At 43.1% G+C, this 19,747-nt stretch overlaps 1 protein-coding gene across 2 annotated transcripts in view; it reads right to left on the bottom strand.

Annotated features, from left to right (window-relative positions):
• Positions 1-19,747, bottom strand: part of PKD1L1 (polycystin 1 like 1, transient receptor potential channel interacting) — a 492,422-nt gene that overhangs the window by 34,516 nt on the left and 438,159 nt on the right. For both annotated transcript variants that reach the window (XM_040432599.1, XM_040432598.1), the window contains exons 62-63: positions 16,349-16,513; positions 8,058-8,234 (exon numbers count right to left, since the gene is read on the bottom strand). In XM_040432599.1, the coding sequence (XP_040288533.1) occupies positions 8,058-8,234; positions 16,349-16,513 (342 nt within the window). The remainder of the gene's footprint in view (positions 1-8,057; positions 8,235-16,348; positions 16,514-19,747) is intronic.

Here is a 19,747-nt window from a genome sequence, read left to right as displayed (position 1 = left end):
CACGGCGTGACATGAACGTACGCCTGAAGCGTGACGAACAGCAGATGACCAACCACAACGTAGCTTGAACAGTTTAAAGACGTAAGCCTGAAATGTAACAGGCAACAGATAATACAAATAATACGTAAGCCTGAAGCGTAACAGGCACCAGATGATAAATTAAAACGTAAACATGAAACGTAACAGGCAACAGATGATGAAAAAATAAAAAACGTAAGCCTGAAGCGTAACAGGCAACAGATGATATATTGCAATATGTGAGCCGCTTGAAGCGTGACTGGCAACAGATGAGATATTGATGTGAGCTTGAACGTGACAGGCAACAGATGATACACTTGAACAAACGTGAGCCTGAACCGTGGCAGGCACGCGACATGGTGGGACGTGAACGTAAGCCTGGAGCGTGACAGGCTGAAAAGTCAACAAAACGTGAGTCTGAAAGTGTCAGGCCAATGAAGGAAGAAGGAGCGGACGCCTGGGCGGAACAGGCCGTGGATGGCCTACGCCCCTCCCACAAATGCAGGCTGACGTGTCAGCCTTAAACTACATATATGTAACAGAACCTAGTTATCTCACCAGTGGAGGCATTTGGTAGAAATTTCAATGCATAAAATGCATATGTGAAATGAGAAACAGGCCTAAGACTATATAATGAATGCCTGTGTATATTTATACATTCAGCCCCATACTGAGGATGCATAGGGGAAATACACTGCCCAGTGAATGCTATTCCTGTACTTGCTTGAAATTGGTTATGTTATTTTATTCTGTGTATTCAAGTAAGCAAGAGTTCACATCTCCATTTCATTTTCGGTTCTTCTGATCCGTCAGAAGAACAGAAAAAAAGGATCCTGTAAACAAATAGATCCTGTTGCATCCGTTATGCACATTTGGGATCCGTTTGAGCCATTTCTACCTGAGATCTGTTTTTTAGACAGAAAGTCTGTACGCAGTACTTTTTTCTGTCTGATAGAACAGATCTCAAAAATGGCTCAAACGGATGCCAAATGTGCATAAAGGATGCAGCAGGATCCTTTTGTTTACAGGATCCTTTTTTTCTGTTCTTCTGACGGATCAGAAGAAGGGAAAATGAAATGGAAATGTAAACTCTCCCAAATTATATTTGTTTTGAGTACTTTTTTTTGCATTTTTCTTGTAATTATGGTAACAGACCTTTTATTGGCATTGTATAGTGTGTATAGCTGTAATATTGTGAAAGGCAGGAGCGTACCTATAGTGGAAGCAGGGGACGCAGCTACTGCGGGGCCTGAACTCAAAAGGGGCCCACCCAAGATGAGGACAAAATTGTAAAAGGGCCCCCACAATAGTATTATATACAGTACATGATATGCAGTATATGTGTTGGAAACGGACGAAGTCGCAGCAGGGCCTGGTCTGAGTGAGTGATTTTGACTAGCTGCAGGACTGGGGCTTGCATAGGGGGAGGGGGGGGGGTTGTGAAGAAGTTGCCCATGAGGAGGGGGGGGCGCATTCAATAATTTAGTGTGGGGCCCAGTCAGTTCTAAAGTGATCACTTAACTGGAGTTGCGACCAGTCAAATTATAATAAAGTATATGGCACCCATGAGTATTGTAAGTATAATTGAAAGGTGGGATTACCTTAAAAATAACTTTTATTAGTCAATAGTTAAAATAATAGGCCCAATGGATTAATTGGAGACTACATACATTAGTAGTCAGACACCACCAATCAAATTAGGTAGAGAGGAGAAGCAGGTGTGAAATGTAAACACTTGCTGGGAGGGCGAGTACGAAACAAAGGGATACAAATAAAGAGGGAGACAGATACTGGGTCTCTTCCCCTAGTGTAGCCCCTGGTTCTGACTCAAAATGATACCCTCAATATATGTCCCTTAGTGTCCCTTGCAGGCAATGACAGTGACTGCCCAGCTTCGTCAGAAATGCAAAGGTATCACACATCCAAGAACATACAAATCAATTAGCATCAAGCAAAGACATAGTCCCGACGCGTTTCAATGGCAGTCAGGTCATCAGGGGACTTATATGCAAAACAAAACAGAGTATACACATATGCACAAAATAGAGAAGTCTCCACGGCGCCTTCAAGTGTATTGGGGCCAGCCAGAGGAAGAGCAGTGTTGTCTAACTGGTACTTAGCTTCTCAATGTGCAGCGGTTCAAGGTCCACTCCTCCTGCGTATGGCAGCGATGGCAGTGAGTGCCCATACCGGCGTTCTTTTAAACCAGCGCGGGCCCAGATAGGTCCGCCCCTCAGTACATCACATGCTCAGATCACGCGGGTCGTGACGTCACTGGTCACGAGTGCACCGCGTCACAGAAAGGAGTCACATGACCGGGACTCTGACTATAGCTGTGTCAGAGTAATCCCATGTCTGTCCCCTACAATTAAGTAGCGGTGATTCGGATAGCATTAGGGGGGGGCGGAGATATGGAGATGAGGGGCTGGGAGATGGGCTAACTCAACCAGCCCCACTTATCCATATAGACATAGTGGCCTGAAAAGCCAGATAAGGTGCATCATTCCTATTGAGTCATAGAGAAGCACTACCTTTAAACAGCAGGATCATTGGACAGGTCAGATTGGAACAATGGATAGGTAAACTACCCAGTAGTCTCTGGTACAGCTGAATACACATAGTGGCAGCAGAAGATTAAAGTAAGGGGACCTGGTGGAGCCCCCTTAGAGAAAACTAGACAGGTGGATTGGTCCCTATATGTGATACAAGGCATGAACGGTACATACAGTGCATCAAGCGTATGGGAACGGTCGGGGGTGGAAATTGAAGGAGGCAAATGGACAGCTATCAATCGTCAACGGGAAGACCTGGTCTCCTCAATAAAGCACCCAAAAGAGAGTTGTTCATTTAAACCGTTTGGTTGTGAGGTCTTTAATTCAAATATCCACCAGGTCTCCCTTTGGAGTATTTTTCTGTCCCAGTTGCCTCCTCTTTTCAACGGAGGAACGAGTTCAATGGCCATGAATGTCATGCCCTCCATTCTCCCGTTGTGGCTAGCTTCTACATGTGGGGTGTCCCGACCGTTTCTGATGTCACCGAGGTGTTCTCCCACCCATCTACGAAATTCCCGGGTGGTTTTGCCTATGTATTCTAGGCCACAGTGACATGTTGCCTTGTAGATCACACCCCTTGATCTACAATTGAGAAAGCACTTGATGGAATACATTTTACCTGTAACATTACTGCAAAAGTCCCTACCCCTCATGATAAAGGGGCAGGCGACACATCCACTGCAACGAAAACAGCCAGATAGTGGTTTAAGCCATGTACCCGTATTTACACCGGTTTCGCTAAAGTGACTATGCACCAAGCGATCCCGGAGGCTGCGGCCCTTGCGATACGTGATTTGTGCATATGGTGCAACAAATTGTCAGATATCGGGGTCCAGGAGAAGGATACCCCAATGTTTTGAGATGACACTTCTCACTTCTCCTGCGGCACCATCATAAGTACCAATCAGTCGTATAGTGTTCTCTGCAGTTTTCGTTTTTTTGGGGTGCAGATGTTCTGTTCGACTTTATACTCGGGCTCTTTGATAAGCCTGCTTAAGGACAGAGTCAGGATAACCCTTTTCTTTGAATCTAACTCGTAAGTCCCCTGCTTGTTTATAATCGTTCACAGTGGAGCAGTTTCTCCTCATCCTTAGATATTGCCCGGTGGGGATTCCCCTTTTGAGGGGAAGGGGATGGTGGCTGTTCCAATTCAACAAATAATTGGTAGAGGTGGGTTTTCACCAATTCTCCCTGATTCCCTCTCATGATGACAATATCCAGGAAGGGGAGGGCATCTTTTGTCACCTCGAAGGTAAATCACAGGCCAATCTCATTGACATTGAGGATACCCACAAATTGATGTAGGTCCTCAGCCTCCCCCTTCCATAGTAGGAAAATGTCATCAATGAATCTGACCCATGTGACCACACTCTGTCACATGGGCCAGAGGGTCACCGAAGACCAGCCCAGGAACAGGTTTGCATACGATGGGGCACATGGGCTCCCCATCGCTGTGCCCCTGAGCTAGTGGTAGAAGACCCCCTTTAAAAAGGAAATAGTTACAGGTGAGTGTAAATTCCAGGAGTCTCAAGATCAAGCAATTGTGTGCACGAAATTGGCAACCTCTGGTCATCAAGAATGTCTCAACTGCCTTCATCCCACAATTGTGAGGGATGGAGGAGTAGAGCGCCTCCACGTCAATGGAGGCCAGCCAGGTGTCACCTTCAACAAAGACACCTTCTAGACGACCCAAAAGGTCCCCTGTGTCTCTGATGTACGAGGGTAGTGTTTTAACAAAGGGGGCCAGAATGTGGTCGATGTATACCCCTATATTTTGCCCTAGGCTATTAACCCCAGAGACTATAGGCCTTCCTTTGAGGGTTGTGACCCCCTTATGAATTTTTGGGAGACAATAAAAGGTCGGTATAGTCGGGTGTTTGTTGTATAGGAAGTCAAATTCATCCCCCGAAATTAGACCCTCTGATTTGCCTTCACAGATGATGGTTTTCAGTATTTTTTGGTATTTGGCAGTGGGGTCAGTCTTGATTATTTCGTAGGTAGCCTTATCTTCCAGGAGGTCCAGGCAAAGTTTTTTATATTTGTAGGTATCTAAGATGACTACACCTTACTGTCACGTTCCAAGTTCTCCAATGCCTTATATTCATCTTTGGTACAGTTAAACCTATGTTTATCAAAAGTAAGATGTTCCAAGAGGGGTCGCCCACTGGTGGTAACCTAGTACTCCTGTTTTTGAGTGTAGTAAAAGGCCTTTTCCCCTCCTGCACGGTGCTATCACTTAGGCTCAATAGAAGTTTAACATCCTGTAAAATATCTGACGGAATCCCCATCTCTCTACTCTCCCGCCTATTGGCCAGGGCAAAATGTTTATGCCATTTCAATTTCCTACAAAAAAGGCTCAAGTCCTTGGTCCAATTAAACAGGTTGAAAGATGAAGTGGGTACGAAGGATAAGCCTTTGTTAAGTATTGCCATTTCAGCCTGTCCAAGTTGTCTAGATGATAAGTTTAATATCTACACACACTGTTTGGTGACTGTGTAAATACGGGTACATGGCTTAAACCACTATCTGGCTGTTTTCGTTGCAGTGGATGTGTCGCCTGCCCCTTTATCATGAGGGGTAGGACTATTGCAGTAATGTTACAGGTAAAATGTATTCCATCAAGTGCTTTCTCAATTGTAGATCAAGGTGTGTGATCTACAAGGCAACATGTCACTGTGGCCTAGAATACATAGGCAAAACCACCCGGGAATTTCGTAGACGGGTGAGAGAACACCTCAGTGACATCAGAAACGGTCGGGACACCCCACTGGCTAAACATGTAGAAGCTAGCCACAACGGGAGAATGGAGGGCCATTGAACTCGTTCCTCCGTTGAAAAGAGGAGGCAACTGGGACAGAAAAATCCTCAAAAGGGAGACCTGGTGGATATTTGAATTAAAGACCTCACAACTAGAGATGTCCCGAACTATTCGCCGGCGAACAGTTCCCGGCGAACATAGCTTGTTCGCGTTTGCCGCGGAGGGCGAACATATGCGATGTTCAGTCCGTTCCCTATACATCATCATTGAGCAAACTTTGACCCTGTACCTCACAGTCAGCAGACACATTCCAGCCAATCAGCATACCCTCCCTCCCAGACCCTCCCACTTCCTATCAAAAAGCAAGGACAACATCCATCTTCAATTCATTCTGAAGCTGCAGTGTCACAAATTTGACTAAGTTGTAATCGCAATGCAATTAATACAGGTTATATTAATCGCATTGCGAATTCAACTTAGAGCTGGGTTCCTAATGGTTGTATTGCTAGAATATAACAAAGATTGAGAATATAGTGCTATATTCGTTATATTTGTCAATTCTAGCAATACAACCATTAGGAACTCAGATCTAAGTTGTAATCGCAATGCGATTAATACAGGTTATATAAATCGCATTACGAATTTAACTTACCACACTCTGCGTCAACTACGTAATTTTCCATGGGAGTTTTGCCATGGGTCCCCCTCCGGCATGCCACAGTCCAGGTGTTAGTCCCCTTGAAACAACTTTTCCATCACTATTGTGGCCAGAAAGAGTCCCTGTGGGTTTTAAAATTCGCCTGTCTATTGAAGTCTATGGCGGTTCGCGAACATTTGCGGAAATTCGCGTTCGCCGTTCGAATGGAAAATTTTATGTTCGAGACATCTCTACTCACAACCAAACGGTTTAAATGAACAACTCTCTTTTGGGTGCTTTATTGAGGAGACCAGGTCTTCCCGTTGATGATTGATAGCTGTCCATTTGCCTCCTTCAATTTCCACCCCCGACCGTTCCCATACGCTTGATGCACTGTATGTACCGTTCATGCCTTGTATCACATATAGGGACCAATCCACCTGTCTAGTTTTCTAAGGGGGCTCCACCAGGTCCCCTTACTTTAATCTTCTGCTGCCACTATGTGTATTCAGCTGTACCAGAGACTACTGGGTAGTATACCTATCCATTGTTCCAATCTGACCTGCCCAATGATCCTGCTGTTTAAATACCTAGGTAGTGCTTCTCTATGACTCAATAGGAATGACGCACCTTATCTGGCTTTTCAGGCCACTATGTCTATATGGATAAGTGGGGCTGGTTGAGTTAGCCCATCTCCCAGCCCCTCATCTCCATATCTCCGCCCCCCCTAGTGCTATCCGAATCACCGCTACTTAATTGTAGGGGACAGACATGGGATTACTCTGACACACCTATAGTCGGAGTTCCGGTCATGTGACTCCTTTCTGTGAAGCGGCGCACTCGTGACCAGTGACGTCACGACCCGCGTGATCAGAGCATGTAATGTACTGAGGGGCGGACCTATCTGGGCCCGCGCTGGTTTAAAAGAACACCGGTATGGGCACTCACTGCCATACGCAGGAGGAGTGGACCTTGAACCGCTGCACATTGAGAAGCTAAGTACCAGTTAGACAACACTGCTCTTCCTCTGGCTGGCCCCAATACACTTGGAGGCACCGTGGTTTTTTGGTTTAGGTATTTCACATACATGATTATGACTTACCAATAACAAGTGTCAAATTGAGTAAGAAGAAGCAAAGTTCTGGAAGAAGTTTTTTTTTACCAGTTATGGGCTACAACTAATTTTTGTAGATGATTGTTTTACCACAACGTCTTTATGTACAGTATTACATATTTCACCAGTTTGGTTGAAGAACTCATGGTTTAAAATGTTGAAAAGTACAACTAACTTTCAGGGAGACAGCAGATATTTCATGTATCAAATTTTCTTGTACATGAACATGCCCCAAAATTTAGTAATTGGGACTGTTTTACATAATCAAATATTTTGGAAGGAAGAAGTTCTATGTTTCTGTTTCTCTAACATTTGTCCACATGACCCAGAAGATCTGGAAAGTGGTGGGGAAAGTTCTCAAGGTGAAGGGCTTTCCTGTATTCTCTCTAATTTTTGGGAATATTTGTTATAGGGAAATTCAAATTGACCCAGAAATTTACGATATTCTGTATGAAATAGTGGTCTCTGGATCTCAGTGGAATTCCTTTGAGTGGCAGAAAATACTGTAGACAGAACCATACAGATCTAAATAGTCAATAGGTCATACATTACTCCACTTACATTAGTTACATTTGGCCTACAAGTGGAATATATTTTTCTGCTATGTAACACTAACTGCAACCTTAGCAACATACCGTAGATATTGGGGTTTTATAAAAAATTTATTTAGAACATTTTTACGGTAAAATTATAACTCAATGAAGAACTATGTGTATTTAGGTCAGTTTGTGATTGAGAAATTGGGGTGTTGCAAATTTGTGAGGCAATAACCTGAATTACTTTCACATACAGAAAGTGTATATTTGTGCATACTATACAATATGTTTATTTTTTTTTAACTCATGCTTTGTACTCAATTTATATAATGTATACATGTCAAGCAGCAGAAATATTTTACTGTTGCAGAAATATCTTAACTTGTACATGTCCTTTTTTTCCTTTCTCAATAAAAATAATTGAAAAAAAGTCTTACTGTACCTCTGTCACGGTTTGCTTAAATGAAAAATTAGAGCTGGTGTCAAGGTGATTCATGTCTCCCTCTTCTGTGTAACACAGCGATTTTGCTGGAAGGGAGTGATGGAGGCTGTTGGATATAGCATTAAGTCGAAACAGTAGCTCATCTATCAGGTCCTCAAATTCATCCAAGTAGTAATTCTGTCAGTAGCAGAAAGAAAAAAAAAACTTTAAACTAGACTCAAGATCGTTACAATCATTTATTATCATGAATATAACTCCTTCCTATAAAACAGCATAACTAACATTTTTCACCTTAAGGATCAGGCCAAATTTTGGAAATCTGACGTGTCACTTTATGTGGTAATAACTTTGGAACAATTTTACTTATCCAGGCCATTCTGAGACTTCTTTTTCTCGTCACATATTGTACTTCATGACAGTGGTAAATTTGAAGCACTTTATCCAGCTCACCTTCCTGGTCAAATGTGTTCGCCCGACTCCTGAAACCTTTGGGGTGGGTCCCCTTTGCAATCAGCAAGAAACTTGAAAAGGAATGATTCCAGATTCAAATAGAGGTCCTCTTTAAAACTCCTTCTTTATTTGACATTCATTTACAGCAGACAGCCACTTTGTACACAAGACAAGTTGACGCGTTTCGGGTACTAGACCCTTAGTCGTAACAATACAACACAGTGAAACTCTGAAATTTAAATGGATATTGAGCCCACCCCTCCAAATTTCTGGGGAGGAGAGCACCTTTTCATTGGTTATTTCACTGCAATGAACACCCATCATCTAGACTGCTAATCACAGAATAGATGTCCTTCACATTGTGCTGAAGCTCTCAGACCCATTAACCCTGTATGGGGTGAGCCTAGTTGTATTTGGCTAAACAATGGAAAGAAGAAAAACCGCACAATGTGAATGATGTACTACATATAAAAACATATGATGACATTACTAAGATGACCTTATTCCTGCCAATGGATTCTCGACAAAAGGGATCTGTTTGTTGCCCCTGGGAGAAAGGTATATATAGATAAAAATAAATATAAATATAAATATGGGAACATTATCTCCTTTCAGCAATTTTACTGGTAGATGTACATTAGCTCCCTTTTTAGGTTTAATCCAACCGGAACTCTGGTATTTAATCTGAAAATCCAGAATGCCTCCCGCAAAAGGAGTTTTTTCCGGTGGTCTCCACCTCTTGGGGGTGCAATTACCTTTTCAATTGAAAATGCATTAAAGCTTTTAACTTTACGGGCGTGCATCTGCACAAAATGTCTTGCTGCATTGGAGATATTCAATGCGTTTGGATTGCTAATATAATTCAGATGCTCCAATAGACTATTTCAAAATTTTCGCATTGTAATCCCCACATACAGCAAGTCACATTCGGTGCAACAGATGATATAAACCACCCCTAGAGTGTTACAATTAATATAGCTTTTAATTGGAAAAATACAGGAGTGGTCAGAATTTTCAAAGGATTGCAGGGGAGTCACATAGTTGCAGGTTTTGCATGGATTACCCCCGCACCCAGTGAACCCCTTGTAACTGAGCCAGTTCTGTTTTTTATTTGGATGCTGTCTGTTGGAGGTGTATAGAGATGGGGACAGAGAGCAGGACAATGTCGCGGCCCTTCTGGGAACTATTCTGCAGCCAGATTTCAAAGCATTATATAGGATGTCGTCATCATATAATATCGGCAAACATCCTTTGACCACAGAGCAGATTTTATTAAATTCCTTACTGTATTTGATAGATAAGATCGGAACCTTGTCCTGGTCTTTGTCCCCATGTACCCCCATCCCCCTTCCTGGATTTCTAAATTTACTCCTTTCTAGGCGCAAAGAGCATGTCAAATCTGCTTTTCTGCAGCCCTCAACAACATCCAATCAGGGTAGTTTCTCGCTTTTGTCCACTAAACTAAATTCCTCTTCCAGGTACATTGGTAAGCTGCAATTTCTCGCAGTCCGGATGTATTCTCCTACCGGGATCGCTTTTATGGTGTGTAAAGGATGGTGGCTTCTGGCATTCAGAATCGAATTCCCTGCCACTTTTTTCCTATATGTTCGAGTATGCACAGTCTCATCTGGGTAGCCATGGAGTGTCAAATCCAAGAAGTCAATACTGGATTCACTTGTCACGCATGTGAAGCGCAAATTATAATCATTGGCATTCAAATAGGTCTGGAGGTCCGGGACGGCAGATACATCGCCCGCCCAGATCATGAGCAGGTCATCGATGTATCTGCCATACCAGACCAATCCAGACAAAAATGGATTGTGAACACTGTAGACATATTTGTCTTCCCAGTATGCCATGGTTCGATTTGCCAATGAGGGCGAGAATTTCGCCCCCATTGACACTCCACGTATTTGTAGAAAGTAGGCACTATCAAACATAAAATAATTATGTGTTAATAAAAAAATCCGCAACTTCACATGCATAATCTATAAACTCAGAACTGAATCCTGTATGTCTATGGAGATGACACTCCATGGCTAACACGGCGACCCTATGGGGAATGGAGGGATACAATGCTATTACATCAGCCGCAATCCAGTTTTTATTTTTTGTTATGTACAGTGTTCATCTGACAGGTTAGATCATGTGGTATTTTATAGAGCAGGATGTTACGGACGCTACAATACCAAATATGAATACTTTTTTGGTTGTTTGCTTCAGTTTTACATAATAAAGCATTTAAAAAAAGAATATTTTTTAGTGTCTCCATATTCTGAAAGTCATATTTTTTGTTAGATTTTTGGGCGACTGTCATATGTAGGGGCTCATTTTTTTCTGTATGTGATGACAGTTTGATTGGCACTAATTTGGGGTGCATATGACTTTTTGATTGCTTGGTATTACACTTTTTGTGATGTAAAGTGACAAAAAAAATCTTTTTTTTTTTACACTTTTTTTCTATGATGTTCATGTGATATTTCTATACAGCAGTTTCTTACAGACGCGGCAATACCTAATATGTATACTTTTCTTTATTTAAGTTTTACACAATAACAGCATTTTTTTAACAAAAAAAATTATGTTTTAGTGTCTCTATATTCTGAGAGCCATAGTTTTTTTTATTTTTTGGGCGATTGTCTTAGAGTCTAATTTTTGGTGGGATGAGATAACTGTTTGATTGGTTTGATTTTGGGGGTGTATGACTTTTTGATCGCTTGTAATTACACTTTTTGTGATGTAAGGTGACAAAAAATGGCTTTTTTGACACTTTTTTTTTTACGGTGTTCACCTTAGGGGTTAGGCCATGTGATATTTTTATAGAGCTGGTTGTTACGGACACGGCGATACCTAATATGTATACTTTTTTTTATTTATTTCACTTTAACACAATAATAGAATTTTAGAAAAAAAGCCATTTTCTGAAAGCCATATCTTTTTAATTTTTTGGGCAATTGGCACTTTTAATACTTTTTTTTGGGGAAGTGAGGTGGGCAAAAATTTCAATTCAATCATAGTTTTTCTTTTTTTAAGGGGTTCACCCTATAGGCAAGTAACATGACCCTTTCATAGATCAGGTCGTTACGAATGAAGGTATCAAACATATGTAGAATATTTTATTTTTAAAATGTTTATTAAATTGTTAATGTGTGGCTATAAGAAGAAATTAGATCTATTTATTTTTACTTTTTTTACCCCAACCCACTTGGTTCTTGCAGATCCAGTGGGTCTGATGCCTCTATAATACACTGCAGTACACTATATAGTGTACTGCAGTGTGTTGTGACTTTACACAGCTTGATCAGTCTCCTGCCTTTAGCAGCAGGCTGATCAGGCTTAGCTATACCATGGCAAGCCAGAAGCCTGTGAAGGCGTCCGGTTGCCATGGTAACCATCGGGACCGCTGCCACATCAGTGCAGCGCCTGATGGAGGAGGGAGCCCCCTCCCTCTGTGAACCCGTCAAGCATGGGTCACTGCAACGGCACAGGAGAGGGAGGGAGGGAGCTCCCTGTTAACCCTTACCATACAGCGGTCACTATGGACCGCGGCATGGAAGGGGTTAAACGGCTGCCATCGGTGCCAGCACCGATGTCAGTCGTTTCAAGAAAAGTGTCAGCTGTGTGCTGACACTCTGCTAACCGCACACAATGGGGGAGGGGGGGAGGGGGGGCGGGGGATCGTGCGCCCGCCTGCACGCTCCGCCATCTGGAAATTAGGGGGGCATAATTTATTTTATATATCAAGGTACTGATGCCCACAGTCACGGACTGTGAGCATCAGAACCTGACAGCCGGCATTAGAATCCTCTGATTGGCTAGTCTGTACAGACTAGCCAGTCAGAGCGATTGCCGACCTGGGACCGCCCTCATTGGTTCCCTCAAGTAGCAGTGCTCCATGACTAGTATACACATCAAATAGCGCTAAGGAGTTAACCTTAGTGGCCGTGCTTTGCACACTATAGGAAAAAATGCCGGCCTATTTGGTGGCCAGGACCGTGGGAGCTCACATAGGCTGGTGATTTTTTTTTATAGTATGCAAGCACAGCCACACTGCTGGATTGCAAGGTGGTTGTAACCACGGAAACGAGCAGTGTATAATGTGATGGAAAAATAAATCCAGCCAGCAAAGGAAGAAATATGGAAAATCACAATACATTAGTAAGTGACTTGAATTAACTTTCTCTACATAATAAATGCTATTTACTGAACTGACAAAACCCCTCTGAGCCATATTCTTCACTTTCACATGAGTCATCAGATGACAGGACTCAATGTAAACAGAAAGCCTGCTGCTCTGCAAATACACAGAAGCTGTTTATTTATACTGTTATACTGGGAAAATGACTGAAAATAGAGATAACATTGAAAAAATGCTTTGTTTTGTTTTTTGCCCAAAACTAGTAAAATACAATAAAAACAATTGCCCAAAGGTGTCCATAGCAAGATTTCTCTTCACTGGAAGTAAGAGGCCTGGGCTAAATCTTGATAAATAATCTCATAGCATTATCCCTCCACCAAATCTTACATTTGGGACAATGCAGTCAGGCAGGTAATGTTCTTCTGGCATTTGCTGCTAGACACAGCAGTGTAATTCGTCAATCCACAGAACACGTTTCTACTGCTCCGGAGGCTCCCATGCTTGGTAATGTGATTGCCAAAGACTTGTATGCATACGGAAACCCATGCTATGAAGCTCCCAGCACAATTTTTTTGCTGATGTTAAAGGGGTTATCCAACACTATAAAAATGTCCCCCATACGCCAGGCCCCTCACAATAAATATACTTACCTGACTTCCTGCGCCGCTCCTGGCCCCGCACCACACTGCAGCTTCTAGCTTCTCCCCGTGTGTGGATGAAAACATCCTGTGTTGAAGGGGGGGGGGGGCAGTTAATGGCAGACAGGGACAGGGACGAGCCTCCCTAGCGACACTCGCGATGCACGCACAGGGAGAAGCTGGAAGGTGGTGCAGGAACCAGGAGCAGCGCAGGGAGTCAGGTAAGCATATTCATTGTGAGGGGCCCGGCATATGGGGACATTTTTATAGTGTTGGATAACCCCTTTAATGCTGGAGGAGGTTTGGAAGTCTGTAGTTACTAAGTCAGATGTGCTTTAGTGATTTTTATATACTACACGTGTCAGATAGATAGATAGAGTATACACCACTGAAGAGATATACACAATGATCACATCCAATAGTGATACAGTGAGTGAAAGAGAACCAGAGTTTGTTCGCTCTTCCTCCTCAAGTTATTGTGAGGAGCCTCCTTACTGTCCCAGGCCAGTTAGTGTTAGGCTAGGGCTACACAGCACAAAAGTCACGCGACAATTTTTATAATGGTAGTCAATGGTGTCGCACTGTGACATGCTGCGACTGCATCACGACAGTCGCAAAAAATCGATTCAGTGCGACACCATTGACTACCATTACAAAATATGTTGCGCAACACATGTTGCCGTGTAGCCCTAGCCTTAAGGATTTGAATGACACAATGTCTGACATCAGTTGTTTACCAGCCACACCTTCCCAAATACCAGAGTTTAATTCTGCTGCAGGAATCTATGTGCAATTTTTATAATGGTAGTCAATGGTGTCGCACTGTGAAGGGCTGCCTGAATTTGGATTTTTACATAACTTTTTACCAATGATTTGGTCTAATTTATTGTGGAATGAATATATATTTTGGCAAACTCTAACTCTACCTATACCAAACCATACAAGTTAAATTCCACTGATTGTGCCAACATTTTGGAGGGTGTTATTAAATATGAGCATTACTTAAAGAAAAAAAATAAATCTTATTGGTATCCCTGTTAAAATGCCTGGTTGTGAAAAACACCTGTGGTGTGTGGGACCATCTGAAAAACCCTTCCCAAGAGCCTCCTTAGCTAAATCCAGCAAGCTAGAAAAAGCGGAGTATTGCACAACAAAGGGATCCTCTGATTAAGGCCTCATGCACACGACCGTTGTTGTGTTCCGTTCCGCAAAATGGGGTTCCGTTGTTCCGTGATCCTTTTCCTTGTGTCTTCCTTTATTTTTGGAGGATCACCAGACATGAAGGAAAGTAAAAAAAAAGTCTAAGTCAAGTTTGCCATGCAAATCATAGGAAAAAAACGGACGGGGACGACAATCTTGTGGGCCTCCGCATTTTTTCGCGGTCCCATTGACTTGAATGGGTCCGCGAAAAAAATAGGACAGGTTATATTTTTTTGACGGACTGGAACCACGGATCACGGACGCGGATGACAAACGGTGCATTAGCTGAGTTTTCAACGGACCCATTGAAAGTCAATGGGTCCGCAGAAATATGGAACAACGGACACAGAATAAAACAACGGTCGTGTGCATGAGGCCTAAGGCCGTTTTTTTTGCGGATAGGATGGGGACCTATTCATTTCAATGGGTCAGCAAAAAAATTATGATAGTTCATCCGTTTGTGTTCCGTGTTTCCCTTCAGCAAAAAAAAAATAGTGCATGTCCTACTTTTTTCACATTTGCGGACAAGGTTAGGCATTTATTACAAGGGATCTGTGAAAAAAAACGAATCCTCCAAAAAAAACGGATGCCGCATCCGTTTTTTTTAGCGGACGCACAATTTGCGGACGCAAAAAACAACTGTCGTGTGCATGAGGCCTAAGGCCTCATGCACACGACTGTTGTTTTATTCCGTATCCGTTGTGCCGTTTTTCGTGATTTTCTGCGGACCCATTGACTTTCAATGGGTCCGTTGAAAACTCGGCTAATGCACCGTTTGCCGTCCGTGATCCGTGGTTCCAGTCTGTCAAAAAAATATAACCTGTCCTATTACTTTCGCGGAAAACGGTTTGCGGACCCATTCAAGTCAATGGGACCGTTAAAAAACGCGGAGGCACAGAAGATTGTCATCCACGTCCGTTTTTTTCCTATCATTTGCATGGCAATCCTGTCTTAGACTTTTTTTTTACTTTACTTTATGTCTGGTGGTCCTCCAAAAATAAAGGAAGACACACGGAAACGGATCACGGAACAACGGAACCCCATTTTACGGAACACAACAACGGTCGTGTGCATGAGGCCTAAAATATATGTGACCTCAATCTATGATGCCAGCAGCACCCATGTGCCTGTGCAAGGCACATAATCCATGTTAGGCCCCTTGCAGACGAGCGATACGTATTAGGTCCGGATGCGTTCAGTTAAAAATGCGCAAGCAAGTTCATTCAGTTTTGCCTGCGAACGCGTTCAGTTTTTATCGCGCGGGTGAAGTGCGCATTGAGGCGTTTTTCACGCGCATGATAAAAAACTGAAGGTTTACAAACAACCTTTCTTGGCAACCATCCGTGAAAAATGCATCGCACCCGCATTTGCTTGCGGATACGATGCGATTTTCATGCAGCCCCATTCACTTCTATGGGGCCATAGAACATGCTGCGATTTCCACGCAGCGCACAAGTGATGTGTGAAAAACAACGCTCATGTACATCAGTTCTGCGTTGCAGGAAAAACACAACATGCTCTATATTCTGCGTCTTTCACGCAACGCTGGCCACATAGAAGTGAAGAGCTTCAGTGAAAAACGCATTGCACCTGGAAGAAAGTCCGGATGCAATGCGTTTTTCACTGACGGTTGCTAAGAGATGTTGTTTGTAAACCTTCAGTTTTTTATAACACGTGTGAAAAACGCATCAAAACGCATTGCACTCACGCGATAAAAACTTAACGCAATCGCAGACAAAACTGACTGAACTTGCTTGCAAAATAGTGCAAGTTTCCCTGAACGCATCCGAAGCCAATCCGTCACGCTCATGTGAAAGAGGCCTTAAAGAGCACCTTCTTGCGAGGAAGCTAAGCTAGTTACTTACACTGCCAGTTACACAGATGCCATCAGTGCTCTTTTGTTTTTGTCGACCAATTATTGAAAGCACCAGTCGTCTTGCATGACCTACAAGTTCTTTAAATGTCACGAGATGCTTGCTGCGTTGTGCCTTCTTTGAGCATTTGGCAACAGAAGTAAGAATTCCTTTGAGCTATTAAAAAAAAGAAACACTGAAATCATAATAATGATCACACTTATCAGGGTAAAAGTAGCTTAATTACTGTGGTCGGCTGCATTATTCTGCCACAGGAGCTAAGTACTCCAGTAAAAATCTAGGTACATTTTTCATAATCCAAAAACAGATACAGATGTAATCCACGGCACTCACCCCACTTTGTAGAAAGTTCACTTTATTGAGCACAATGCACGGAGTAGTACTCAACAGATGTAGCCAGTACTACTCCCTGCATCGTGCATTGTGCTCAATAAAGTGGACTTTCTACAAAGTGGGGTGAGTGCCGTGGATTACATCTATATCTGTTTTTGGAATTTAATTTTATGTATTCCTTTTTACCACTGTGCACCACCCATGCAGTTGCCCCAGCTAATCTGGACTTCAATGGTGGTTTTGTATAGTGCCGACCATTTCTTTTTTTCTTTTGTATGGCGAAGATTTTTCATTCTTGAAAATGAATTGGACTGCATGCGGAAATGACACACTCCCAGCCTTTCTTTAGTTTCAGTGGGTAGGTGTATGGAAACTTACTTTTCAGGCAATGTTCAACTTATGTTTGTGTCATGAGTAGTGTTGAGCGAACTTGTGTTTTAAGTTTGGCGTCTAAAGTTCGAGTTCGGGTTATCGAAGTATCCCGTTATGGATTCCACTACCACGGACCATAACGGAATTTAGAATCCATAACGGGATTCTTCGATAACCTGAACTCGAACTTTAGATGCCGAACTTAAAACACAAGTTCACTCAACACTAGTCATGAGCTAATTTACATAAGTTTCAGAAGGAAACATGCATGTTAAAATTATATAACGTACATATATACACAAACACTCTTTAACCCCTTCCACATAATACAGCACAATAGTACAGCACAGTGATGGCACTGGCTCAGGAGCTGGACCTGAACCATTGCTTGTGGGTGCCAGTTGTATAATATGGCTGGCACCCTGCTCTCTCTGCTGAGACTGGAGTTATATCGGCAGCTTAACACCTCAGATGCCACAGTCAACAGCAACTATGTCATCTAAGCACTCCTGTGAACTCTGATGAGGCCATCATTAGTACCAATGCAGAACCTGCTTTCATCACTGAACACAATTGTTTGCCATTGATGGCTTCATCATAGTGTGCAAGTGGGGAGGGGGCAGAGAGAGCCTACTGCCATCATGCATAGTGTGGAAATACACAGGACCAACACCAGGTGTAGGGCGTCATTAGTTATCATGGCCGTTTCCATCTGGTATTTGTGGAGGGAAGTTTGACCAGAACGTCTGGGATATCGTGGAACCAGTCCTACTGCCTTTTTTTTCTCAGTTAAGCTACTTTCACACTAGCGTTCGGGGCTCTGCTTGTGAGCTCCGTTTGAAGGGTCTCACATGCGGCCCCAAACGCATCCGTACTGCCCTAATGCATTCTGAGTGGATGCGGATCCGCTCAGAATGCATCAGTCTGGCAGCGTTCAGCCTCCGCTCCGCTCAGCAAGCGGACACCTGAACGCTGCTTGCAGCGTTCTGGTGTCCGCCTGGCCGTGCGGAGGCAAACAGATCAGTCCAGACTTACAATGTAAGTCAATGGGGACGGATCCGTTTGAAGTTGACACAATATGGCTCAATTTTCAAACAGATCCGTCCCCAATTGACTTTCAATGTAAAGTCTGGACGGATCCGTCTGAACTACTTTCACACTTAGAAATTTTTCTAAACTATAATGCAGACGGATCCGTTCTGAACGGATCCAAATGTCTGCATTATAGGAGCGGATCCGTCTGAGCAGACATGAGACGGACCCGCTCTGAACGGTAGTGTGAAAGTAGCCTTAGCAGGCATGGTGTTCCAACAAAATAACACCCGCCCACACACCCTCTGTGCTGCACAACATACTCTTCAAGGTATTCAGCAGCTCCCCTGGCAAGCTCAATGTCTGGGACTGGATAGCGCAACAAATCTCCCATGCACAGCAGCCAACAACCAGGAGGATATCCAGAATCTGTATGATCTGCATGACCAGCATGGCAGACTGTATCGCAGCAAGGGGAGATGACACCCAGTATTAATGCGACCCTTCCTCAACATATACTTTGCTGCAGAACCCACCTTGGTTGACAAAGTATAAACTGCAAGTGCTTGGCCAATCTTAACTCAATCGCACTAAGTTTTCCAGGTGTTCTTTTTTCAATTTCCAGTAGTGTACCTAAACATTTTCTGGAACCCCACGTCCAGCAGCACTTCTAAAAATGCTCTGCATCTAATTGTCTCTTGTTGGCTTTCTATGGAACTGTACTCCACACTCTGGAAAAGCAGAGCCAATGAAATTCTGAGAAATGCTGCTGCACTTTTCTGGTGTCAGTAAAGGTTTAGGTACCATTTAGAGGGCATCTGTCAGCAGATTAAACTGATCTGATCTGTTGCATATGCATTTGGCAGCTGAAGGCATCTGTGTTGGTCCCATGTTCATATGTGCCCCCATTGCTGAGGAAAATGATGTTTTAATATATTCAAATGAGCCTCTAGGAGCAATGGAGGAATGCCGTTACACTTAGAGGCTCAGCTCTCTGTGCAACTCATACCCTCTGCACTTTGATTGACAGGGCCATACATGATGATGTTTTCACTGCCTGAGCCCTTCAATCAAAATGGAGAGGTCACGGCAGTAGCAAAGAAAGCTGAGCCTCTGGGTGTAACAGCAACACCCCTGTTGCTCCTAGAGGCTCCTTTGTATATATTCAAACATCATTTTTCTCAGCAATGTGGGCACATTTGAACATGGGACCAACATAGATGCCTTCAGCTGCCAAGTGCACATGTAACAGGTCAGTCAGGTTCATAGGTACAAATCTGCTGACAGATGCCCTTTAAGGCAGGGGATTTCAAACTCCTGGCCCTCCAGCTATTGCAAAACTACAACTTCCATCATACCCGGACAGCCTACAGCTATCAGGGAATGCTGCTATTTTTTTTGCACAAGTTTGACATCAATAATTTAAAGGTGTTAACTATTATTTCTCATACTGTTTCTCATATTATATATCTATTGTGTGTGTGTGTGTATATATATATATATATATATATATAGATAGATCCAGAAAAAAGAGCGGCACTCCGGTAGATAAAAGCAAAGTGAACCCTTTATTCACCCAGGTGGTGCAACGTTTCGGCTTCAAGCAGGAGCCGAAACGTTGCACCACCTGGGTGAATAAAGGGTTCACTTTGC

Source organism: Bufo bufo, chromosome 5, assembly GCF_905171765.1.
Source record: "Bufo bufo chromosome 5, aBufBuf1.1, whole genome shotgun sequence".
Classification (NCBI taxonomy): Eukaryota; Metazoa; Chordata; class Amphibia; order Anura; family Bufonidae; genus Bufo; species Bufo bufo.
Note: the sequence above shows the minus strand (reverse complement) of the source record. Positions and strands in the feature narration are given on the sequence as shown.